General features: G+C 47.8%; 1 protein-coding gene across 2 annotated transcripts in view; it reads left to right on the top strand.

The window, feature by feature from the left end:
• Positions 1 to 22,034, top strand: part of B9d2 (B9 domain-containing protein 2) — a 34,520-nt gene extending 12,486 nt beyond the window's left edge. The window contains exons 4-6 of one of the 2 annotated variants that reach the window (XM_070081067.1): positions 8,325 to 8,459; positions 19,636 to 19,754; positions 21,447 to 22,034. In XM_070081067.1, coding sequence (XP_069937168.1) covers positions 8,325 to 8,459; positions 19,636 to 19,754; positions 21,447 to 21,506 — 314 coding nt within the window. In that variant the 3' untranslated portion in view covers positions 21,507 to 22,034. The remainder of the gene's footprint in view (positions 1 to 8,324; positions 8,460 to 19,635; positions 19,755 to 21,446) is intronic. The other variant, XM_070081066.1, reaches the window with a different exon arrangement.
• Positions 22,035 to 25,901: the final 3,867 nt, after the last annotated feature.

Here is a 25,901-nt window from a genome sequence, read left to right as displayed (position 1 = left end):
CTGCTGCTGTGGCATCGTCTGCTGCTGCTGCTGTGGCATCGTCTGCTGCTGCTGCAGCGGCATCGTCTGCTGCTGCTGCTGTGGCATCGTCTGCTGTAACAACATAGCATCGTCTGCTGCTGCTGCACTGTAGCATCGTCTGCTGCTGCTGCTTAACAACGCAACATCGTCTGCTGCTGCTGCGCTGTAGCATCGTCTGCCACTGCTGCTGCGCGCGCCGTCTGCTGCTGCTGGCTGTAGCATCGTCTGGTGCTCAGCAACATCGTCGGTTGCTGCTGCTTATCGTCCTGCTGGTGCTGCTGCTTTGCTTAGCATCGTCTGCTGGGTGCTAACAGCAACAGCATCGTCTGCTGCTGCTGCTGCTGTAGCATCGTCTGCTGGGTGCTGCCAGCATCGTCGGTTGCTGCTGTAGCATCGTCTGCTGGTGCTGCTGCTTTGCTGTAGCATCGTCTGCTGGTTGCTGCTGCTGCTTTTACGCTGGCATCGTCTGCCGCTGCTGCTGCTGCTGTAGCATCGTCTGCTGCTAACAACGTAGCGTCGTCTGCTGCTGCTGCTTAGCAACGTAGCATCGTCTGCTTACTTAACATGGCATCGATCTGCTGGTGCTGTGGCATCGTCTGCTGCTGCTGCTGCTGCTGTAGCATCGTCTGCTACTTTGTAACAGCCAGCATCGTCTGCTGCTGCTGCTGTAGCATCGTCAGTTTAACAACATGGCATCGTCTGCTCCTGCTGCGCGCTGCTGCTGCTGCTGCTGCCCGCTGCCTGCTGCTGCTGCTGCTGCTGTGGCATCGTCTGTAACAGCAACAGCATCGTCTGCTTAGCAACAGCATGGCATCGTCTGCTTAACATGGCATCGATCTGCTGCTGCTGCTGTGGCATCGTCTGCGCAACAGCAGCTTGCGGCATCGTCTGCTGCTGTAACATGGCATCGATCTGCTGGTTAACATGGCGTCATCGATTGCTTAACAGCGTCGTCACCTTAACGCGCTTGTAGCGTCGTCTGCTGCTTAACGCTTGCTGTAGCATCGATCTGCTGCTGCTGTAGCATCGTCTGCTGCTGCTGCTGGCATCGTCATAACACTGCTGCTGTGGCATCGTCTGCTGCTGCTGCTGTAGCATCGTCATGCTGCTGCTGCTGCGCAACAGCATCGTCTGCTGCTGCTGCTGTAGCATCACGTCTGCTGCTGCTGCTTTTAGCATCGTCTGCTATTGCTGCTGGCATCGTCTGCTGCTAACACTGTGGCATCATCTGCTGCTGCTGCTGTAGCATCGTCTGCTGCTGCTTAACAACATGGCATCGTCTGCTGAACATAACATCGTCAGTTGCTGCTGCAGCATCGTCTGCTGCTGCTGCTGGCATCGTCTGCTGCTGCAACAACTTATAGCTGTAGCATCGTCTGCTGCCTTAACAACAGCATCGTCTGCTGCTGCTGCTGTAGCATCGTCTGCTGCTGCTGCTGCTGTAGCATCGTCTGCTGCTGCTGCTGCAGCAGCATCGTCTGCTGGTGCTAACATCGTCGGTTGCTGCTGTGGCATCGTCGCTCTTGCTGCTGCTGCTGCTGTAGCATCATCTGCTGCTGCTGCTGTAGCATCGTCTGCTGCTGCTGCTGCTGCTGTAACATCGTCTGCTGAATTTAACAAGCATCGTCAGTTGCTGCTGTAGCATCGTCTGCTGCTCGCCTTGGCATCGTCTGCTGCTGCTGCTGTGGCATCGTATCTGGTGCTGTAACATCGTCGATTGCTGCTGGCATCGTCTCTGCTGCTGCTGCTGTGGCATCGTCTGCTGCTGCTGCTGTGGCATCGTCTGCTGCTGCTGCTGTGGCATCGTCTGCTGCTGCTGCTGTGGCATCGTCTGCTGCTGCTGCTGTGGCATCGTCTGCTGCTGCTGCTGTGGCATCGTCTGCTGCTGCTGCTGTGGCATCGTCTGCGCGCTGGCATGGCATCGTCTGCTGCGCTTAACAACTTGGCATCGTCTGCTGGTGCTGTAACATCGTCAGTTTAACAGCGCTCAGGCATCGTCTGCTGCTGCAACATGGCATCGTCTGCCAACAGCAACAGCCCATCGATCTGCTGCTGCTGCTGCTGTAGCATCGTCTGCTGCTGCTGTAGCATCGTCTGCTGCTGCTTAACGGCATCGTCTGCTGCTGCTGCGCGGCATCGTCTGCTGCTGCGCTCAACAGCAGCTAGCATCGTCTGCTGCTGCTGCTGCTGTATGTCGTCTTTGCTGCTGTGGCATCGTCTGCTTAACTGCTCAACGCTGTAGCATCTGCTGGTGTAGCATCGTCGGTTGCTAACGTGGCGTCGTCTGCTTGCTTAACAACAACAGGGAATCGTCTGCTGCTGCTGCTGTAGCTTGTGGCATCATCTGCTTGCTGCTGCGCGTGGCATCATCTGCTGCTGCTGCTGCGTAGCATCGTCTGTGATTAACATGGCATCGTCAGTTGCTGCTGTGGCATCGTGCTGCTGCAACTGTGGCATCGTCTTAACAGCAACGGCATCGTCTGCTTAACACTTACTTAACAACAGCATCGTCTGCTGCCGCTGCGGCATCGTCTGCCGCTGCCCGCTGCCTTGGCATCGTCTGTATAACAACGTGGCATCGTCTGCTGCTGCTGCTGCTTAGCGTCGTCTGCTGCTGCTGTAGCATCGTCTGCTGCTGCTGTGGCATCGTCTTAACTGCTGCTGCTGCTGTGGCATCGTCCTGCTATGCTGCTGTGGCATCGTCTGCTGCTGCTGCATGGCATCGTCTGCTGCTGCTTAACGCTTGGCATCGTCTGCTGCTGCTGCTGCTGCTCGTCACGCGCGCTGCTGCTGTAGCGTCATCCTGCTGGTGCTGTAACATCGTCGGTTGCTGCTGTAGCATCGTCTGCTGCTGCTGCTGTGGCATCGTCTGCCGCTGCAACAACGGCATCATCTTAACAGTTGCTGTAGCATCGTCAGTTTAACAGCAGGCATCGTCGCTGCTGCCAACATCGTCTGCGCATAACATGGCATCGTCTGCCTGCTGCTGTGGCATCGTCTGCTGCTGCTGCTGTAGCATCGTCTGCCAACGCTGCTGGCATCGTCTGCTGCGCTGCTGTGGCATCGTCTGCTGCCTTGCTGTAGCATCGTCTGCTGCTGCTGCTGCCAACAGCCGGCATCGTGCTGCTGCTGCTGCTGCCTGTAGCAGCTCAATCTGCTGCTGCTGCTGCTGCTGGCGTCGTCTGCTGCCCAACAACGCTGGCATCGTCTGCTGGTGCTGTAACATCGTCGGTTGCCAAACATGGCATCGTCTGCTGGTGCTGCTGCTGCTGTAGCATCGTCTGCTGGTACTTAACAACAACAGCGGCGCTCCGTCTGCTGCTGCTGCTGCTGTGGCATCGTCTGCTGGGTGCTGTGAACGCATCGTCAGTTGCTGCTGCTTAGGCATCGTCTGCTGCCAACAACGCTGGCATCGTCTGCTGCTGCCTTGCTGTGGCATCGTCTGCTGCTAACAACTGCTTTGGCATCCGTCTGCTGCTGCTGCCAACGTCGTCAGTTGCTGCTGTAGCATCGTCACTCCTGCTGCACCGCGCGCTGCGCTAACAGCAACTCACTTGCTGCTGCTGCATGTAGCCGTCTGCTCTGCTGCTGTGGCATCGTCTGCTGCTGCTGCTGTGGCATCGTCTGCTGCTGCTGCTGTGGCATCGTCTGCTGCTGCTGTGGCATCGTCTGCTGCTGCTCAACAGCATCGTCTGCTGCTGCAGCATCATCTGCTGGTGCTGTAACATCGTCGGTTGCTGTGGCATCGTCTGCTGCTGCTGTGGCATCGTCTGCCAGCTGCTGCTGCTGTAGCATCATCTTAACAACTTAGCTTAACGTAGCATCGTCTGCTGCTGCTGCTGGCATCGTCTGCTTAGCAACGCAATGGCATCGTCTGCGCTTAACGCTTGGCATCGTCTGCTGCTGCTGCTTAGCGGCATCGTCTGCCAACAACAGCAACAGCAGCATCGTCTAACAACGCGCTTGGCATCGTCTTAACGCTTAGCAACAGCATCGTCTGCTATTTAACGCTTGCAAGCATCGTCTGCGCGCGCAGCAGCATATACCAGCTTAACCGCAACAGCTGGCATCGTAACGCTTAACAACAACAGCATCGTCTGCAGTTGCAACATCGTCAGTTTAACAATTGGCGTCGTCTGCTTAGCAACAGCGGCATCGATCTGCTTAACAACAGCAACGCAGCAACAGCATCGTCTGCTGCTTAACAACGCAACAGCGGCGTCGTCTGCTGCGCTTAACAGCAGCAACGGCACATCGATCTGCCAACAGCAACAGCAGCGTCGTCTGCTGCTGCTTAACAACAACATGGCATCGTCATAACAGCAGCAGCAGCAGCAGCATCCGTCTGCTGGTTAACGAGCATCGTCGAAGTTTAACCTTGGCATCGTCTGCTGCTGCTGCTGCTGTAGCATCGTCTGCTTTGCAGCAACGCTGGCATCGTCTGCTGCTAACGCTTAACGCTGCTCTGTGGCATCGATCTGCTGGTGCTGTAACATCGTCAGTTGCTGCTGTAGCATCGTCTGCTGCTGCTGCTGCTGCTGCTGTAGCATCGTCTGCTGGTGCTGTAACATCGTCAGTTGCTGCTGTAGCATCGTCTGCTGCTGCTGCTGTAGCATCGTCTGCTGCTGCTGCTGTAGCATCGTCTGCTGCTGCTGCTGTAGCATCGTCTGCTGCTGCTGCTGTAGCATCGTCTGCTGCTGCTGCTGCTGTAGCATCGTCTGCTGCTGCTGCTGCTGTAGCATCGTCTGCTGCTGCTGCTGTAGCATCGTCTGCTGCTGCTGCTGTAGCATCGTCTGCTGCTGCTGCTGTAGCATCGTCTGCTGGTGCTGTAACATCGTCAGTTGCTGCTGTAGCATCGTCTGCTGCTGCTGCTGTAGCATCGTCTGCTGCTGCTGCTGTAGCATCGTCTGCTGCTGCTGCTGCTGTAGCATCGTCTGCTGCTGCTGCTGTAGCATCGTCTGCTGCTGCTGCTGCTGTAGCATCGTCTGCTGCTGCTGCTGTAGCATCGTCTGCTGCTGCTGCTGCTGTAGCACCGTCAGCTGCTGCTGCTGCTGCTGTACCACCGTCAGCTGCTGCTGCTGCTGCTGTACCACCGTCAGCTGCTGCTGCTGCTGCTGTACCACCGTCAGCTGCTGCTGCTGCTGCTGTACCACCGTCAGCTGCTGCTGCTGCTGCTGTAGCACCGTCAGCTGCTGCTGCTGCTGCTGTACCACCGTCAGCTGCTGCTGCTGCTGCTGTACCACCGTCAGCTGCTGCTGCTGCTGCTGTACCACCGTCAGCTGCTGCTGCTGCTGCTGTACCACCGTCAGCTGCTGCTGCTGCTGCTGTAGCACCGTCAGCTGCTGCTGCTGCTGCTGTACCACCGTCAGCTGCTGCTGCTGCTGTACCACCGTCAGCTGCTGCTGCTGCTGCTGTACCACCGTCAGCTGCTGCTGCTGCTGATGAAGCATCGTCTGCTGCTGCTGCTGCTGTAGCATCGTCTGCTGCTGCTGCTGTAGCATCGTCTGCTGCTGCTGCTGCTGTACCACCGTCAGCTGCTGCTGCTGCTGTACCACCGTCAGCTGCTGCTGCTGCTGCTGTACCACCGTCAGCTGCTGCTGCTGCTGCTGTAGCATCGTCTGCTGCTGCTGCTGCTGTAGCATCGTCTGCTGCTGCTGCTGTAGCATCGTCTGCTGCTGCTGCTGCTGTACCACCGTCAGCTGCTGCTGCTGCTGCTGTAGCACCGTCAGCTGCTGCTGCTGCTGCTGTACCACCGTCAGCTGCTGCTGCTGCTGCTGTAGCACCGTCAGCTGCTGCTGCTGCTGCTGTACCACCGTCAGCTGCTGCTGCTGCTGCTGTACCACCGTCAGCTGCTGCTGTTGCTGCTGTACCACCGTCAGTTGCTGCTGCTGCTGCTGTACCACCGTCAGCTGCTGCTGTTGCTGCTGTACCACCGTCAGCTGCTGCTGTTGCTGCTGTACCACCGTCAGCTGCTGCTGCTGCTGCTGTACCACCGTTGTTGGTGTGGCTTATTGAGAATACCAAGAAACAATTAACCCCGGAGGGTAGACTAGAAACAATTAACCCCGGAGGGTAGACTAGTACATGCACAATATATACTGTGCATGTACTACTATACTATTGTGCATGTATCCTTCTCTTTGTGTGTGGGAAAATGTATATTTCATGTAGTAAAATTTTTGTTTTCATACTTTTGGGTGTCTTGCACGGATTAATTTTATTTCCATTATTTCTTATGGGGAAAATTCATTCACATAGCGAACATTTCGCATAACAGCCAGCCCTCTTGCACGGATTAAGGTCGCTATGCGGGGGTCCACTGTATATAAAATGCTTCATGATTACTTCATGTATGTTAGAAACTTTCTTTACACTTAACAATACAGTGGACCCTCACCTAACGATATTAATTGGTACCCGAGAACGAATATCGTTAGGCGAGTTTTTTAGCGTTAGCCGAGGCAAAGTGTTAGCGTTAAAATGTATCGTAAGGCAAATTTAACGTTATGCGATTTAACGTTATTACACAAATTGCAGTTTGTATAATACACACAGAAATAAAAATTTTGATTTTGATTTAATAGATTTTGTTTATTGAATTATACATGAAACACTGGATAATAAATTACCAACATTGAAAAATTATTTAATTACTCTTTAAGTGTAAAAATCTCTATATAGTAGAACCCCTGTATCCGTGGGTTCGGTTTCCATAGTTTTAGTTATCCATGATTTACTGTGGCTCAAAAATAACCCTTAATTTTGCTTAACCCTTAAACTGTCCAAACGTAGATATACGTTTTTTCAACATTTTTCAACAAACGTAGAGCTTCTTTTTCTTTTTTTTACATTTGAAAACGTGTAAAAAAAACTTTGATCTACATTTTTTGTTATATGTATTTGAAAATATGTTAAGAAACATAGATCTACTTTTAGAGCACTACGCATGTGAACGTAGATCTGTTTGGACAGTTTAAGGGTTAATGACCCAAAGTACAAAAGTAGTGATGGTGACAGATGTTCAAAGTCTAGGAGAAGCCGTAAAGTGCTTCCTATCAGTGAACAAAATGATCGTAATTTATTAATTAAATTTATTAATTAAATTCATTAATTAATTTATTAATGTGTGTAATTTATTAATTAAACTTTATCATTGGTATTTATGTAAACAAAAACAAGTCATATATAGTGTATGCTACTATCCACTGTTTCGGGTATCCACTGTAGGTCTTGGAAGGTATCTCCTGGGGATACCAGGGGGGAAAATACTGTGCAGTACCTGGAGGTTACCTGGAGGTTATTCCGGGGATCAGCGCCCCCGCGGCCCGGTCCACGACCAGGCCTTTTTCTCTCAACGTAAACATACCAAAAATATAATGTATTACTAATCTGTAACTCTGTGATCTCTTCTCGGAGAAATTTTTAAAACTGAAGAGATTTTGCATTACATATCTCTTAAGAACTGTTACGTTTGATCTTATTTTCAGCACAGCGGTCGTCTCCCACCGAGGCAGGTGATCTAAACAATAAGAAATTACAGAAGTTTTTCTTTTTTTTTTCAATTTAGTAATTTTTACAGGAGAAGGTGTTACTAGCATTTTGCTCATGGTATTTTAGTTGCCTCTTATGACATGTATAGCGTACGGAGGAAGGATTCTAACCCACTTCTCCATGTAATATGGTTTGAAATATTATTAGAAGAAAAATGTACAATTTGTACCAGTTGCTTGTGCTGATATCATGAACATCTCTCTTAAAATTGAATGTTCTACCTTGACATAAGATCTGGACACTATTTGTTTTATTGATCTGTCTGGTATTGTATTTGTTATATTTGATCTGTCTGGACACTGTATATGTTGCATTTGACCTGTCTGGACACTGTATATGTTGCATTTGATCTGTCTGGACATTGTATTTGTTATATTTGACCTGTCTGGACACTGTATTTGTTGCATTTGACCTGTCTGGACACTGTATTTGTTGCATTTGACCTGTCTGGACACTGTATTTGTTGCATTTGACCTGTCTGGACACTGTATTTGTTGCATTTGATCTGTCTGGACATTGTATTTGTTACATTTGACCTGTCTGGACACTTGTTACATTTGACTTGCCTGGACACTATATTTGTTTTTTTCAACATGGAGATGCATGAACCATATTTGTTTTTGTTGACCTGTATGGGTCTAGGGGGTTGCCACATCTCTAGGTTATTTAGCTATTTACGTATTATCATCACTTACAATAGATTTGATGAAACATTTTTGATAAATCATCAACTCATGTGATTTTTTTTTCAGGATGGCCCAGAATTATGGTACAGGTGTACAGACAAGATGACCTCAGTCGCATCGATCTATGTGGTTACGGCATCATTCACATACCTACGAAAGCTGGACATCACACAGTAACTTGCCATACATGGAGACCAGTTGGTAAATATGGCTAGTTTTTTTTTATTTTTTTTTATTATCACACTGGCCGATTCCCACCAAGGCAGGGTGGCCCAAAAAAGAAAAACTTTCACCATCATTCACTCCATCACTGTCTTGCCAGAAGGGTGCTTTACACTACAGTTTTTAAACTGCAACATTAACACCCCTCCTTCAGAGTGCAGGCACTGTACTTCCCATCTCCAGGACTCAAGTCCGGCCTGCCGGTTTCCCTGAATCCCTTCATAAATGTTACTTTGCTCACACTCCAACAGCAAGTCAAGTATTAAAAACCATTTGTCTCCATTCATTCCTATCAAACACGCTCATGCATGCCTGCTGGAAGTCCAAGCCCCTCGCACACAAAACCTCCTTTACCCCCTCCCTCCAACCTTTCCTAGGCCGACCCCTACCCCGCCTTCCTTCCACTACAGACTGATACACTCTTGCAGTCATTCTGTTTCGCTCCATTCTCTCTACATGTCCAAACCACCTCAACAACCCTTCCTCAGCCCTCTGGACAACAGTTTTGGTAATCCCGCACCTCCTCCTAACTTCCAAACTACGAATTCTCTGCATTATATTCACACCACACATTGCCCTCAGACATGACATCTCCACTGCCTCCAGCCTTCTCCTCGCTGCAACATTCATCACCCACGCTTCACACCCATATAAGAGCATTGGTAAAACTATACTCTCATACATTCCCCTCTTTGCCTCCAAGGACAAAGTTCTTTGTCTCCACAGACTCCTAAGTGCACCACTCACTCTTTTTCCCTCATCAATTCTATGATTCACCTCATCTTTCATAGACCCATCCGCTGACACGTCCACTCCCAAATATCTGAATACGTTCACCTCCTCCATACTCTCTCCCTCCAATCTGATATTCAATCTTTCATCACCTAATCTTTTTGTTATCCTCATAACCTTACTCTTTCCTGTATTCACCTTTAATTTTCTTCTTTTGCACACCCTACCAAATTCATCCACCAATCTCTGCAACTTCTCTTCAGAATCTCCCAAGAGCACAGTGTCATCAGCAAAGAACAGCTGTGACAACTCCCACTTTGTGTGTGATTCTTTATCTTTTAACTCCACGCCTCTTGCCAAGACCCTCGCATTTACTTCTCTTACAACCCCATCTATAAATATATTAAACAACCACGGTGACATCACACATCCTTGTCTAAGGCCTACTTTTACTGGGAAAAAATTTCCCTCTTTCCTACATACTCTAACTTGAGCCTCACTATCCTCGTAAAAACTCTTCACTGCTTTCAGTAACCTACCTCCTACACCATACACTTGCAACATCTGCCACATTGCCCCCCTATCCACCCTGTCATACGCCTTTTCCAAATCCATAAATGCCACAAAGACCTCTTTAGCCTTATCTAAATACTGTTCACTTATATGTTTCACTGTAAACACCTGGTCCACACACCCCCTACCTTTCCTAAAGCCTCCTTGTTCATCTGCTATCCTATTCTCCGTCTTACTCTTAATTCTTTCAATTATAACTCTACCATACACTTTACCAGGTACACTCAACAGACTTATCCCCCTATAATTTTTGCACTCTCTTTTATCCCCTTTGCCTTTATACAAAGGAACTATGCATGCTCTCTGCCAATCCCTAGGTACCTTACCCTCTTCCATACATTTATTAAATAATTGCACCAACCACTCCAAAACTATATCCCCACCTGCTTTTAACATTTCTATCTTTATCCCATCAATCCCGGCTGCCTTACCCCCTTTCATTTTACCTACTGCCTCACGAACTTCCCCCACACTCACAACTGGCTCTTCCTCACTCCTACAAGATGTTATTCCTCCTTGCCCTATACACGAAATCACAGCTTCCCTATCTTCATCAACATTTAACAATTCCTCAAAATATTCCCTCCATCTTCCCAATACCTCTAACTCTCCATTTAATAACTCTCCTCTCCTATTTTTAACTGACAAATCCATTTGTTCTCTAGGCTTTCTTAACTTGTTAATCTCACTCCAAAACTTTTTCTTATTTTCAACAAAATTTGTTGATAACATCTCACCCACTCTCTCATTTGCTCTCTTTTTACATTGCTTCACCACTCTCTTAACCTCTCTCTTTTTCTCCATATACTCTTCCCTCCTTGCATCACTTCTACTTTGTAAAAACTTCTCATATGCTAACTTTTTCTCCCTTACTACTCTCTTTACATCATCATTCCACCAATCGCTCCTCTTCCCTCCTGCACCCACTTTCCTGTAACCACAAACTTCTGCTGAACACTCTAACACTGTATTTTTAATCCTACCCCATACCTCTTCGACCCCATTGCCTATGCTCTCATTAGCCCATCTATCCTCCAATAGCTGTTTATATCTTACCCTAACTGCCTCCTCTTTTAGTTTATAAACCTTCACCTCTCTCTTCCCTGATGCTTCTATTCTCCTTGTATCCCATCTACCTTTTACTCTCAGTGTAGCTACAACTAGAAAGTGATCTGATATATCTGTGGCCCCTCTATAAACATGTACATCCTGAAGTCTACTCAACAGTCTTTTATCTACCAATACATAATCCAACAAACTACTGTCATTTCGCCCTACATCATATCTTGTATACTTATTTATCCTCTTTTTCTTAAAATATGTATTACCTATAACTAAACCCCTTTCTATACAAAGTTCAATCAAAGGGCTCCCATTATCATTTACACCTGGCACCCCAAACTTACCTACCACACCCTCTCTAAAAGTTTCTCCTACTTTAGCATTCAGGTCCCCTACCACAATTACTCTCTCACTTGGTTCAAAGGCTCCTATACATTCACTTAACATCTCCCAAAATCTCTCTCTCTCCTCTGCATTCCTCTCTTCTCCAGGTGCATACACGCTTATTATGACCCACTTCTCGCATCCAACCTTTACTTTAATCCACATAATTCTTGAATTTACACATTCATATTCTCTTTTCTCCTTCCATAACTGATCATTTAACATTACTGCTACCCCTTCCTTTGCTCTAACTCTCTCAGATATTCCAGATTTAATCCCATTTATTTCCCCCCACTGAAACTCTCCTACCCCCTTCAGCTTTGTTTCGCTTAGAGCCAGGACATCCAACTTCTTTTCATTCATAACATCAGCAATCATCTGTTTCTTGTCATCCGCACTACATCCACGCACATTTAAGCATCCCAGTTTTATAAAGTTTTTCTTCTTCTCTTTTTTAGTAAATGTATACAGGAGAAGGGGTTACTAGTTTGTTTGATATAAATAGTATAGGACTTCCTTGCTTTACACAAATATCCCATTCATAAGAGAAAGTAACTTATGACTACGTTTTGGCCCAACTTGGATGATTACGGGACTTGTTGATGGTCCAGCTCAGACCAGAACACGCAGGTTATTTACGTATTGTTACGGTCATGATATTTTGACTGTCTTTTCTTCTCCCTTGCTTTATGTAGACTGGCTTTATGATAAGTTGCTATTATGTGATGTCTTATTTCTATTGGTAATTCTTTCTTCTTCTTTCAACACACCGGCCGTATCCCACCGAGGCGGGGTGACCCAAGAGGAAAAACGAAAGTTTCTCCTTTTACATTTAGTAATATATACAGGAGAAAGGGTTACTAGCCCCTTGCTCCTGGGATTTTAGTCGCCTCTTACAACATGCATGGCTTACAGAGGAAGAATTCTGTTCCACTTCCCAATGGAGGTAAGAGGAAATAAACAAGAACAAGAACTAGAAAGAAAATAGAAGAAAACCCAGAGGGGTGCATGTATATATGCTTGTACATGTATGTGAAGTGTGACCTAAGTGTAAGTAGAAGTAGCAAGACGTATCTGAAATCTTGCATGTTTATGAGACAAACAAAAGACACCAACAATCCTACCATCATGTAAAACAATTACAGGCTTTTGTTTTACACTCACTTGGCAAGATGGTAGTACCTCCCTGGGTGGTTGTTGTCTACCAACCTACTACCACAGGATGGTAGTACCTCCCTGGACAGTTGTTGTCTACCAACCTACTACCACAGGACGGTAGTACCTCCCTGGGTGGTTGTTGTCTACCAATCTACTGCCACAGGATGGTAGTACCTCCCTAGGTGGTTGTTGTCTACCAACCTACTACCACAGGATGGTAGTACCTCCCTAGGTGGTTGTTGTCTACCAACCTACTACCACAGGATGGTAGTACTACCTCCCTGGATGGTTGTTGTCTACCAACCTACTACCACAGGATGGTAGTACCTCCCTGGGTGGTTGTTGTCTACCAACCTACTACCACAGGATGGTAGTACCTCCCTGGGTGGTTGTTGTCTACCAACCTACTACCACAGGACGGTAGTACCTCCCTGGGTGGTTGTTGTCTACCAATCTACTGCCACAGGATGGTAGTACCTCCCTAGGTGGTTGTTGTCTACCAACCTACTACCACAGGATGGTAGTACCTCCCTAGGTGGTTGTTGTCTACCAACCTACTACCACAGGACGGTAGTACTTCCCTGGGTGGTTGTTGTCTACCAATCTACTGCCACAGGATGGTAGTACCTCCCTAGGTGGTTGTTGTCTACCAACCTACTACCACAGGACGGTAGTACCTCCCTGGGTGGTTGTTGTCTACCAATCTACTACCACAGGATGGTAGTACCTCCCTAGGTGGTTGTTGTCTACCAACCTACTACCACAGGATGGTAGTACCTCCCTGGGCGGCTGCTATCTACCAACCTACTACCACAGGACGGTAGTACCTCCCTAGGTGGTTGTTGTCTACCAACCTACTACCACAGGACGGTAGTACCTCCCTGGGCGGCTGCTATCTACCAACCTACTACCACAGGACGGTAGTACCTCCCTGGGCGGCTGCTATCTACCAACCTACTACCACAGGACGGTAGTACCTCCCTGGGCGGCTGCTATCTACCAACCTACTACCACAGGACGGTAGTACCTCCCTGGGCGGCTGCTATCTACCAACCTACTACCACAGGACGGTAGTACCTCCCTGGGCGGCTGCTATCTACCAACCTACTACCACAGGACGGTAGTACCTCCCTGGGCGGCTGCTATCTACCAACCTACTACCACAGGACGGTAGTACCTCCCTGGGCGGCTGCTATCTACCAACCTACTACCACAGGACGGTAGTACCTCCCTGGGCGGCTGCTATCTACCAACCTACTACCACAGGACGGTAGTACCTCCCTGGGCGGCTGCTATCTACCAACCTACTACCACAGGACGGTAGTACCTCCCTGGGCGGCTGCTATCTACCAACCTACTACCACAGGACGGTAGTACCTCCCTGGGCGGCTGCTATCTACCAACCTACTACCACAGGACTGTAGTACCTCCCTGGGCGGCTGCTATCTACCAACCTACTACCACAGGACGGTAGTACCTCCCTGGGCGGCTGCTATCTACCAACCTACTACCACAGGACGGTAGTACCTCCCTGGGCGGCTGCTATCTACCAACCTACTACCACAGGACGGTAGTACCTCCCTGGGCGGCTGCTATCTACCAACCTACTACCACAGGACGGTAGTACCTCCCTGGGCGGCTGCTATCTACCAACCTACTACCACAGGACGGTAGTACCTCCCTGGGCGGCTGCTATCTACCAACCTACTACCACAGGACGGTAGTACCTCCCTGGGTGGCTGCTATCTACCAACCTACTACCACAGGACGGTAGTACCTCCCTGGGCGGCTGCTATCTACCAACCTACTACCACAGGACGGTAGTACCTCCCTGGGCGGCTGCTATCTACCAACCTACTACCACAGGACGGTAGTACCTCCCTGGGCGGCTGCTATCTACCAACCTACTACCACAGGACGGTAGTACCTCCCTGGGCGGCTGCTATCTACCAACCTACTACCACAGGACGGTAGTACCTCCCTGGGCGGCTGCTATCTACCAACCTACTACCACAGGATGGTAGTACCTCCCTGGGCGGCTGCTATCTACCAACCTACTACCACAGGACGGTAGTACCTCCCTGGGCGGCTGCTATCTACCAACCTACTACCACAGGACGGTAGTACCTCCCTGGGCGGCTGCTATCTACCAACCTACTACCACAGGACGGTAGTACCTCCCTGGGCGGCTGCTATCTACCAACCTACTACCACAGGATGGTAGTACCTCCCTGGGCGGCTGCTATCTACCAACCTACTACCACAGGACGGTAGTACCTCCCTGGGCGGCTGCTATCTACCAACCTACTACCACAGGACGGTAGTACCTCCCTGGGCGGCTGCTATCTACCAACCTACTACCACAGGACGGTAGTACCTCCCTGGGCGGCTGCTATCTACCAACCTACTACCACAGGACGGTAGTACCTCCCTGGGCGGCTGCTATCTACCAACCTACTACCACAGGACGGTAGTACCTCCCTGGGCGGCTGCTATCTACCAACCTACTACCACAGGACGGTAGTACCTCCCTGGGCGGCTGCTATCTACCAACCTACTACCACAGGACGGTAGTACCTCCCTGGGCGGCTGCTATCTACCAACCTACTACCACAGGACGGTAGTACCTCCCTGGGCGGCTGCTATCTACCAACCTACTACCACAGGACGGTAGTACCTCCCTGGGCGGCTGCTATCTACCAACCTACTACCACAGGACGGTAGTACCTCCCTGGGCGGCTGCTATCTACCAACCTACTACCACAGGACGGTAGTACCTCCCTGGGCGGCTGCTATCTACCAACCTACTACCACAGGACGGTAGTACCTCCCTGGGCGGCTGCTATCTACCAACCTACTACCACAGGATGGTAGTACCTCCCTGGGCGGCTGCTATCTACCAACCTACTACCACAGGACGGTAGTACCTCCCTGGGCGGCTGCTATCTACCAACCTACTACCACAGGACGGTAGTACCTCCCTGGGCGGCTGCTATCTACCAACCTACTACCACAGGACGGTAGTACCTCCGTGGGTGGCTGCTATCTACCAACCTACTACCACAGGACGGTAGTACCTCCCTGGGCGGCTGCTATCTACCAACCTACTACCACAGGACGGTAGTACCTCCCTGGGTGGCTGCTATCTACCAACCTACTACCACAGGACGGTAGTACCTCCCTGGGCGGCTGCTATCTACCAACCTACTACCACAGGACGGTAGTACCTCCCTGGGCGGCTGCTATCTACCAACCTACTACCACAGGACGGTAGTACCTCCCTGGGCGGCTGCTATCTACCAACCTACTACCACAGGACGGTAGTACCTCCCTGGGCGGCTGCTATCTACCAACCTACTACCACAGGACGGTAGTACCTCCCTGGGCGGCTGCTATCTACCAACCTACTACCACAGGACGGTAGTACCTCCCTGGGTGGCTGCTATCTACCAACCTACTACCACAGGACGGTAGTACCTCCCTGGGTGGCTGCTATCTACCAACCTACTACCACAGGACGGTAGTACCTCCCTGGGCGGCTGCTATCTACCAACCTACTACCACAGGACGGTAGTACCTCCCTGGGTGGCTGCTATCTACCAACCTACTACCACAGGACGGTAGTACCTCCCTGGGCGGCTGCTATCTACCAACCTACTACCACAGGACGGTAGTACCTCCCTGGGTGGCTGCTATCTACCAACCTACTACCACAGGACGGTAGTACCTCCCTGGGCGGCTGCTATCTACCAACCTACTACCACAGGACGGTAGTACCTCCCTGGGCGGCTGCTGTCTGCCAACCTGCTACCACAGGACGGTAGCACCTCCCTGGGTGGTTGCTCTCTACCAACCTACTACTACAGGACGGTAGTACCTCCCTGGTTGGTTGCTGTCTACCAACCTACTACCACAGGACGGTAGTACCACCCTGGGCGGCTGCTCTCTACCAACCTACTACCACAGGACGGTAGTACCTCCCTGGGCGGCTGCTATCTACCAACCTACTACCACAGGACGGTAGTACCTCCCTGGGCGGCTGCTATCTACCAACCTACTACCACAGGACGGTAGTACCTCCCTGGGTGGCTGCTATCTACCAACCTACTACCACAGGACGGTAGTACCTCCCTGGGCGGCTGCTATCTACCAACCTACTACCACAGGACGGTAGTACCTCCCTGGGTGGCTGCTATCTACCAACCTACTACCACAGGACGGTAGTACCTCCCTGGGCGGCTGCTATCTACCAACCTACTACCACAGGACGGTAGTACCTCCCTGGGCGGCTGCTATCTACCAACCTACTACCACAGGATGGTAGTACCTCCCTGGGCGGCTGCTATCTACCAACCTACTACCACAGGATGGTAGTACCTCCCTGGGTGGCTGCTATCTACCAACCTACTACCACAGGATGGTAGTACCTCCCTGGGCGGCTGCTATCTACCAACCTACTACCACAGGACGGTAGTACCTCCCTGGGCGGCTGCTATCTACCAACCTACTACCACAGGACGGTAGTACCTCCCTGGGCGGCTGCTATCTACCAACCTACTACCACAGGACGGTAGTACCTCCCTGGGCGGCTGCTATCTACCAACCTACTACCACAGGACGGTAGTACCTCCCTGGGTGGCTGCTATCTACCAACCTACTACCACAGGACGGTAGTACCTCCCTGGGTGGTTGCTGTCTACCAACCTACTACCACAGGACGGTAGTACCTCCCTGGGCGGCTGCTATCTACCAACCTACTACCACAGGATGGTAGTACCTCCCTGGGCGGCTGCTATCTACCAACCTACTACCACAGGACGGTAGTACCTCCCTGGGTGGCTGCTATCTACCAACCTACTACCACAGGATGGTAGTACCTCCCTGGGCGGCTGCTGTCTACCAACCTACTACCACAGGACGGTAGTACCTCCCTGGGCGGCTGCTGTCTACCAACCTACTACCACAGGACGGTAGTACCTCCCTGGGTGGCTGCTCTCTACCAACCTACTACCACAGGACGGTAGTACCTCCCTGGGTGGCTGCTATCTACCAACCTACTACCACAGGATGGTAGTACCTCCCTGGGTGGCTGCTATCTACCAACCTACTACCACAGGACGGTAGTACCTCCCTGGACGGCTGCTATCTACCAACCTACTACCACAGGATGGTAGTACCTCCCTGGACGGCTGTTATCTACCAACCTACTACCTAGGATTGGTAATTCTGTACGTGCCATTTACTGTCACTATATGTGATCGGTTTGCAAAGAATATTGAATATTTTCATTTTGTGATCCTAACAGTTTATTATGCTAAACATTTCTTTCAACCTGTATTGCTTCTCTCCTTGTCTATCATTACTTCATCTCATGTACCTAGCTTCTTCCTTAATATATCACTAATTATAATATTTTATTGAATTACTAAAAACAGTGGAACCTTGGTACGCAAACAGCTCCCTACTCAAACAAAGCTCAGCACTCGACCAAACAAACACAACCTGCCAGAACTTCACTGTAAACTATTTCGTGTTTCTTCACATTTTTTGGTGTTTTTTTATTATTTGTATAAATAAGTCATCATGGGGCCTACGAAGATTAGTGATAACAGCCAACCAAACAGAAAATGGTTGGGAAGAGCTTGTTCGATACTCAAAGGGAGCGGCACTCAAACAGCCTTCTGGAATGAATTAAGGTCACATACCAGCAGGTATGCGTGAGTGTGTTTGATAGGAGTGAATGGAGACAAATGGTTTTTAATACTTGACGTGCTGTTGGAGTGTGAGCAAAGTAACATTTATGAAGGGGTTCAGGGAAACCGGCAGGCCGGACTTGAGTCCTGGAGATGGGAAGTACAGTGCCTGCACTCTGAAGGAGGGGTGTTAATGTTGCAGTTTAAAAACTGTAGTGTAAAGCACCCTTCTGGCAAGACAGTGATGGAGTGAATGATGGTGAAAGTTTTTTCTTTTTCGGGCCCCCCTGCCTTGGTGGGCCCCCCTGCCTTGGTGGCCACCCTGCCTTGGTGGGCCACCCTGCCTTGGTGGCCACCCTGCCTTGGTGGGCCACCCTGCCTCGGTGGCCACCCTGCCTTGGTGGCCACCCTGCCTTGGTGGCCACCCTGCCTTGGTGGGAATCGGCCAGTGTGATAATAAATAAAAAAAACAACAAACCAAGGTTACACTGTATTCTTACTCTCATATACAGGTGGTCCTTGACTTACACTGGGGTTACATTCTGACGAATCCTTTGTAAGTTGAAAATATCTTGAGTCAGATATGAATGTATGATAAATAAATAAGTAAATTGTTGAATAAAGAAATAATTACTGTAACTAAATACCAGTACTGAAAAGTAATTAAATGAATACAAGTTAGGGATTTACTGCCTTCATGTTGGGTAATTATCTTAATTTTCATCTCCAAAGTAAATGAATGGTATAAAATACCAACAAGTGGAAAATTAGACACGTGCAACATCTGGGTATCTTTATTGTAGACGTTTCGCCATCCAGTGGCTTTATCAATACAAATTCAAGGACATAACTGGAAGACAGTAGAACTATATACAAAACATGAGGTAATCACTCCCTCAGTCTTGGGGTTGGTGAAGATCACCGTAGTCTTATCTGAAGCACAGATGAGGTTAGCTGGTGCATATATACTGGTGTCAGGTGAGGGCTGTGACAGTGTCACCTACGAGTGACAATGCCATTGGTAGGTCATACTAGTGACATTGACACTGGTAGATCATTCGGGTATGACCTACTTCCACTGGGATTCCCCAGTGGAAGTAGGTTATACCCAAGGGACAGGTCAGTAGTGGCATTTCTCAGAATGACCACGTCGGTAAGCAAATTCGTGGCTAAATGAGGATCATGCTATAATGGTAGTGAGTTTGTATCAACCATCTTTGATATTGTTTTAATGTCACATTTACAACATTTATAACATTTCTGGTATATTTTTAAATGTTTATACAGTAGTGTACTGTATATTGTAATAAACAGAATAGAGGAAATCAGCACTAATATATACATTACTTAGGTATATGTACTGGTCAGAGAGCCCGTCATAAGTCCGAGGTGTCGGACTGGCGCTAATCCCATACAGGTCATAGTTTTATTTAGAACAAAACCTTGTTAATAAAAGCTTACTCTTTTCTTCACTATTTATTTCAGTTAATTTTTATACCTGGTGGTAAAATTTACATTTATACTGGGTGGTAAAATAATATTTTTACTCTCAGGAACATTTGCGGAGGAATTAAGAAGGGCATTTTTAGGAGGCGGACCACAGCTACTCTCCACAGAGTTCATACATTCTGCACTCGAACGCTATAGGCTCCTCACAGTAGCGTCTGGTTCGGTGAGTAATTGGCGGAATGTGCAAGCCTTTTGTTATTTTTGTGTTGTAAAGCCTTTTGTGTGTGTGAGGTTTTTTGAACTGCAGTGTGGGTGAGTGTGAGTGTGGGTGAGTGTGAGTGTGGGTGAGTGTGAGTGTGGGTGAGTGTGAGTGTGGGTGGTGAGGTGAGGTGAGTGTGAGGTGAGGAGTGTGAGGTGTGGAGTGTGGTGAGGTGGGTGAGGAGGAGTGTAAGGAGGAGGTGATGGGTGAGTAGGGGTGAGTGGTGGGTGGGAGGTGAGTGTGGGTGAGGTGGGTGTGGAGTGAGTGGGTGAGTGTGGGAGGTGTGGGTGAGGTGGAGTGTGGGAGGGGTGAGGTGGGTGGAGGTGTGGAGGTGGGTGGAGTGTGGTGAGGTGTGAGTGGGTGAGTGTGGGAGTGTGGAGGTGTGAGGTGAGGAGGAGGTGAGGAGGTGTGGGTGGAGAGGTGGAGGAGGTGAGGGGTGAGGTGTGGAGGTGGTGAGTGAGGTGGTGAGGTGTGGAGGGTGTGTGAGGATGTGAGTGAGGTGGGTGGAGAGTGTGAGGTGGGTGAGTGAGGTGGGTGGAGTGTGAGTAGGAGTGGGTGAGGTGTGAGGTGGGTGAGGTGAGTGGGTGGAGTGTGAGGTGAGTGTGAGGGTGGGAGTGGAGTAGTGGGTGGGGAGGTGTGAGTGAGGTGAGGTGGTGAGGTGAGGTGGGTGTGAGTGTGAGGTAGGGAGAGGTGAGGTAGGGTGAGTGTAGTGTGAGTGGGGAGGTGAGTGTGGGAGGTGTGAGGTGGGAGGTGTGTGAGTGTGAGGTGGGTGAGGGGTGGAGTGTGGAGTGTGAGGTGAGGTGAGAGTGTAGAGTGAGGAGGTGTGAGGTGGTGAGTGAGGTGAGGAGGAGGTGTGTGGAGTGAGGTGAGGAGTGGGTGGGTGGAGTGAGTGGTGAGGTGTGAGGTGTGGGTGAGTGGGTGAGTGGGTGAGGTGTGAGTGTGATGGGGTGAGTGAGTGTGGGGAGTGGGTGTGTGGAGTGTGGAGTGAGTGATGATGAAAGTGTTTCTCCTTTTTCGAGGCCACTCTGCCTTGGTGGGAAATGATCGATATGTTGAAATATAATTATATGTATTTCTTTTTAACATTGGAATAAATTCTTTTGGAGTTCCTTTGGATATAAAGTTAGATGTACAGGTTCCTAATCTGATAACAAATCCATGGATATGGGGGTTCTACTGAATTGACTTTAGATCATTCTTTAGTTCCAGACTAATCCCTCTTTCTCAAAAGGAACCAATGTATAGAATAATAAGAAAATATTATAACCTTTATATTATAATAATAAGGTAAAAGGACCCCAATGGAAATAAGTCACTCTGTCTGACTTTTTTGTGTTATCCCAGGTTCTCTACACATATGCTGCTATGTATGATAATTCTATGTAACTGTATTTGTGTATACCTGAATAAACTTACTTACTTACTAGTTAAACTAGTTAGCTGGACTTGAGTCCTGCAGGTGGGACGTACCGTGGCTGCATTTGAGCTGTCGTATCTGTGCGCCTCTGGCATGACAGTGATAGTGTGAATGACGATGAAAGTGTTTCTTTTTCTGGTCATCCTGCCTCAGTGGGAGATGGCCAGCATATTAAAAAAAAATAAAAATTTTCTACTTCAAATGATATTCAAATGAATTGTTTTTATATTTTTTTTCAGGTCCATTTTGAGTTAGGCATCATCCTGAGAAATTTTGAAAAATATGGTGTGATGTGTTAATAAAATTCTTTGATTAAAAGTGTATGATACTATTTCATGAACATTCAACCTTCCAGTATATGTAATATATCCAGTACAACAGAAAACATGTTATCCAGATATCTCTATTGGAGTTTCATATTGAGTGTTTTCTATATTGAACCTTTTTATAGTGAGAAGGAAATTTCTAGTCTGAAAAGAACTTACAGAGATGTGGAGAATGTTACGAGCACTCTCAGTCCTGTAAACGAAAGTTCTTCTGTAAATGGGAAAGAATATTCGTTGTCTGAAAGTGCTGTTGGTGTCGGTGACACAGTGCAGGAAGATCCATTGCAAGCTGATGTTAATGAGACGCTGATAATGCCTGGTAATGAAAGTTCGATTGATTATGAGTTTAACAGTAATAACACTCTGACTGAGATGCCAAATGAGACTACTACCCTGCCTACAACGGAGGTCCCCACCACCCCAAGCTCACCCTATGAAAACAATCTCATTGTCCGTGACTTTTGTCTTTGTGATCTTAAGGTGAGCAACTCAAACTGTCAATTGGAGTGTTCTCTGTAATATCATCTTTCACAAACTTCAAGAATTTTTTTTGGAGTAATCAGTATTAATTCTAAGTTCAATAATTATGCAAATGGAGACAGAAACTCAGAAGATTGATTGATGTGTATATTTCAACCCTCTTCTGGGATCCTCTTCAGATCAATCTCCTGAGTGTCTGTCCCCACGTAACTTATTATTGAACACTATAAGTGTTCATCACACTTCAGTTATTAAATAGTTCTAATGTTGTGGTATACAATATAATAAATTATCGATTTACAAACACGTTGGGGTCCTAAATTGTGTATAATATTCATAATACACTTTCGTTTTTCTTTTTGGGCCACCCTGCCTTGGTGGGATACGGCCGGTTTGTTGAAAGAAAGATTCATAGTACGGGAAGTTTTCAACTTACAAACACGTTGGCAACCTACTGTATTGTGTATATTCTGAATGTGTTTGTAAGATGAGTATAGGTCGGCCATCGCTAATCCGGCAATCAGTTATCCGGTTCCATCAGTAATCCAGCACTAATTTCAGCTAGCATAATTTCAAATTTCCTCATTATACTGACTCAAATCGTTATTTTTTTTTATTATCACACCGGCCGATTCCCACCAAGGCAGGGTGGCCCGAAAAAGAAAAACTTTCACCATCATTCACTCCATCACTGTCTTGCCAGAAGGGTGCTTTACACTACAGTTTTTAAACTGCAACATTAACACCCCTCCTTCAGAGTGCAGGCACTGTACTTCCCATCTCCAGGACTCAAGTCCGGCCTGCCGGTTTCCCTGAATCCCTTCATAAATGTTACTTTGCTCACACTCCAACAGCACGTCAAGTATTAAAAACCATTTGTCTCCATTCACTCCTATCAAACACGCTCACGCATGCCTGCTGGAAGTCCAAGCCCCTCGCACACAAAACCTCCTTTACCCCCTCCCTCCAACCCTTCCTAGGCCGACCCCTACCCCGCCTTCCTTCCACTACAGACTGATACACTCTTGAAGTCATTCTGTTTCGCTCCATTCTCTCTACATGTCCGAACCACCTCAACAACCCTTCCTCAGCCCTCTGGACAACAGTTTTGGTAATCCCGCACCTCCTCCTAACTTCCAAACTACGAATTCTCTGCATTATATTCACACCACACATTGCCCTCAGACATGACATCTCCACTGCCTCCAGCCTTCTCCTCGCTGCAACATTCATCACCCACGCTTCACACCCATATAAGAGCGTTGGTAAAACTATACTCTCATACATTCCCCTCTTTGCCTCCAAGGACAAAGTTCTTTGTCTCCACAGACTCCTAAGTGCACCACTCACTCTTTTTCCCTCATCAATTCTATGATTCACCTCATCTTTCATAGACCCATCCGCTGACACGTCCACTCCCAAATATCTGAATACGTTCACCTCCTCCATACTCTCTCCCTCCAATCTGATATTCAATCTTTCATCACCTAATCTTTTTGTTATCCTCATAACCTTACTCTTTCCTGTATTCACCTTTAATTTTCTTCTTTTGCACACCCTACCAAATTCATCCACCAATCTCTGCAACTTCTCTTCAGAATCTCCCAAGAGCACAGTGTCATCGGCAAAGAGCAGCTGTGACAACTCCCACTTTGTGTGTGATTCTTTATCTTTTAACTCCACGCCTCTTGCCAAGACCCTCGCATTTACTTCTCTTACAACCCCATCTATAAATATATTAAACAACCACGGTGACATCACACATCCTTGTCTAAGGCCTACTTTTACTGGGAAAAAATTTCCCTCTTTCCTACATACTCTAACTTGAGCCTCACTATCCTCGTAAAAACTCTTCACTGCTTTCAGTAACCTACCTCCTACACCATACACTTGCAACATCTGCCACATTGCCCCCCTATCCACCCTGTCATACGCCTTTTCCAAATCCATAAATGCCACAAAGACCTCTTTAGCCTTATCTAAATACTGTTCACTTATATGTTTCACTGTAAACACCTGGTCCACACACCCCCTACCTTTCCTAAAGCCTCCTTGTTCATCTGCTATCCTATTCTCCGTCTTACTCTTAATTCTTTCAATTATAACTCTACCATACACTTTACCAGGTACACTCAACAGACTTATCCCCCTATAATTTTTGCACTCTCTTTTATCCCCTTTGCCTTTATACAAAGGAACTATGCATGCTCTCTGCCAATCCCTAGGTACCTTACCCTCTTCCATACATTTATTAAATAATTGCACCAACCACTCCAAAACTATATCCCCACCTGCTTTTAACATTTCTATCTTTATCCCATCAATCCCGGCTGCCTTACCCCCTTTCATTTTACCTACTGCCTCACGAACTTCCCCCACACTCACAACTGCCTCTTCCTCACTCCTACAAGATGTTATTCCTCCTTGCCCTATACACGAAATCACAGCTTCCCTATCTTCATCAACATTTAACAATTCCTCAAAATATTCCTTCCATCTTCCCAATACCTCTACCTCTCCATTTAATAACTCTCCTCTCCTATTTTTAACTGACAAATCCATTTGTTCTCTAGGCTTTCTTAACTTGTTAATCTCACTCCAAAACTTTTTCTTATTTTCAACAAAATTTGTTGATAACATCTCACCCACTCTCTCATTTGCTCTCTTTTTACATTGCTTCACCACTCTCTTAACTTCTCTCTTTTTCTCCATATACTCTTCCCTCCTTGCATCACTTCTACTTTGTAAAAACTTCTCATATGCTAACTTTTTCTCCCTTACTACTCTCTTTACATCATCATTCCACCAATCGCTCCTCTTCCCTCCTGCACCCACTTTCCTGTAACCACAAACTTCTGCTGAACACACTAACACTACATTTTTAAACCTACCCCATACCTCTTCGACCCCATTGCCTATGCTCTCATTAGCCCATCTATCCTCCAATAGCTGTTTATATCTTACCCTAACTGCCTCCTCTTTTAGTTTATAAACCTTCACCTCTCTCTTCCCTGATGCTTCTATTCTCCTTGTATCCCATCTACCTTTTACTCTCAGTGTAGCTACAACTAGAAAGTGATCTGATATATCTGTGGCCCCTCTATAAACATGTACATCCTGAAGTCTACTCAACATTCTTTTATCTACCAATACATAATCCAACAAACTACTGTCATTTCGCCCTACATCATATCGTGTATACTTATTTATCCTCTTTTTCTTAAAATATGTATTACCTATAACTAAACCCCTTTCTATACAAAGTTCAATCAAAGGGCTCCCATTATCATTTACACCTGGCACCCCAAACTTACCTACCACACCCTCTCTAAAAGTTTCTCCTACTTTAGCATTCAAGTCCCCTACCACAATTACTCTCTCACTTGGTTCAAAGGCTCCTATACATTCACTTAACATCTCCCAAAATCTCTCTCTCTCCTCTGCATTCCTCTCTTCTCCAGGTGCATACACGCTTATTATGACCCACTTCTCGCATCCAACCTTTACTTTAATCCACATAATTCTTGAATTTACACATTCATATTCTCTTTTCTCCTTCCATAACTGATCGTTATCCTAAGAAATTGTGCAGATGGTTGTAAATCCACAGCAGCAAGTCAGTGGAGGAGAAAGCAGTGATGAAAATGAGGAAGATGTAGCAGAAAGAGTATTGATAGGTTAATTAAGTGTATTCTAAGCTAACCACTCTGTAATCCGGCAAACTCACTTATCCAGCACACTACAGGTCCCAGTGATGCCGGATTAGTGATGGCCGACCTGTACTTACGTACTATTTAGATTAAAAGTCAACATTTGACCCAACTTCTTGTTGCTTTTTTAATTTTTCTATTTTATTCATGACTTGATGATGGTTGATGACTGATTGAG

This window comes from Cherax quadricarinatus, unplaced genomic scaffold, assembly GCF_038502225.1.
Source record: "Cherax quadricarinatus isolate ZL_2023a unplaced genomic scaffold, ASM3850222v1 Contig1599, whole genome shotgun sequence".
Classification (NCBI taxonomy): domain Eukaryota; kingdom Metazoa; phylum Arthropoda; class Malacostraca; order Decapoda; family Parastacidae; genus Cherax; species Cherax quadricarinatus.
This window is presented reverse-complemented; position numbering and strand designations above follow the sequence as displayed.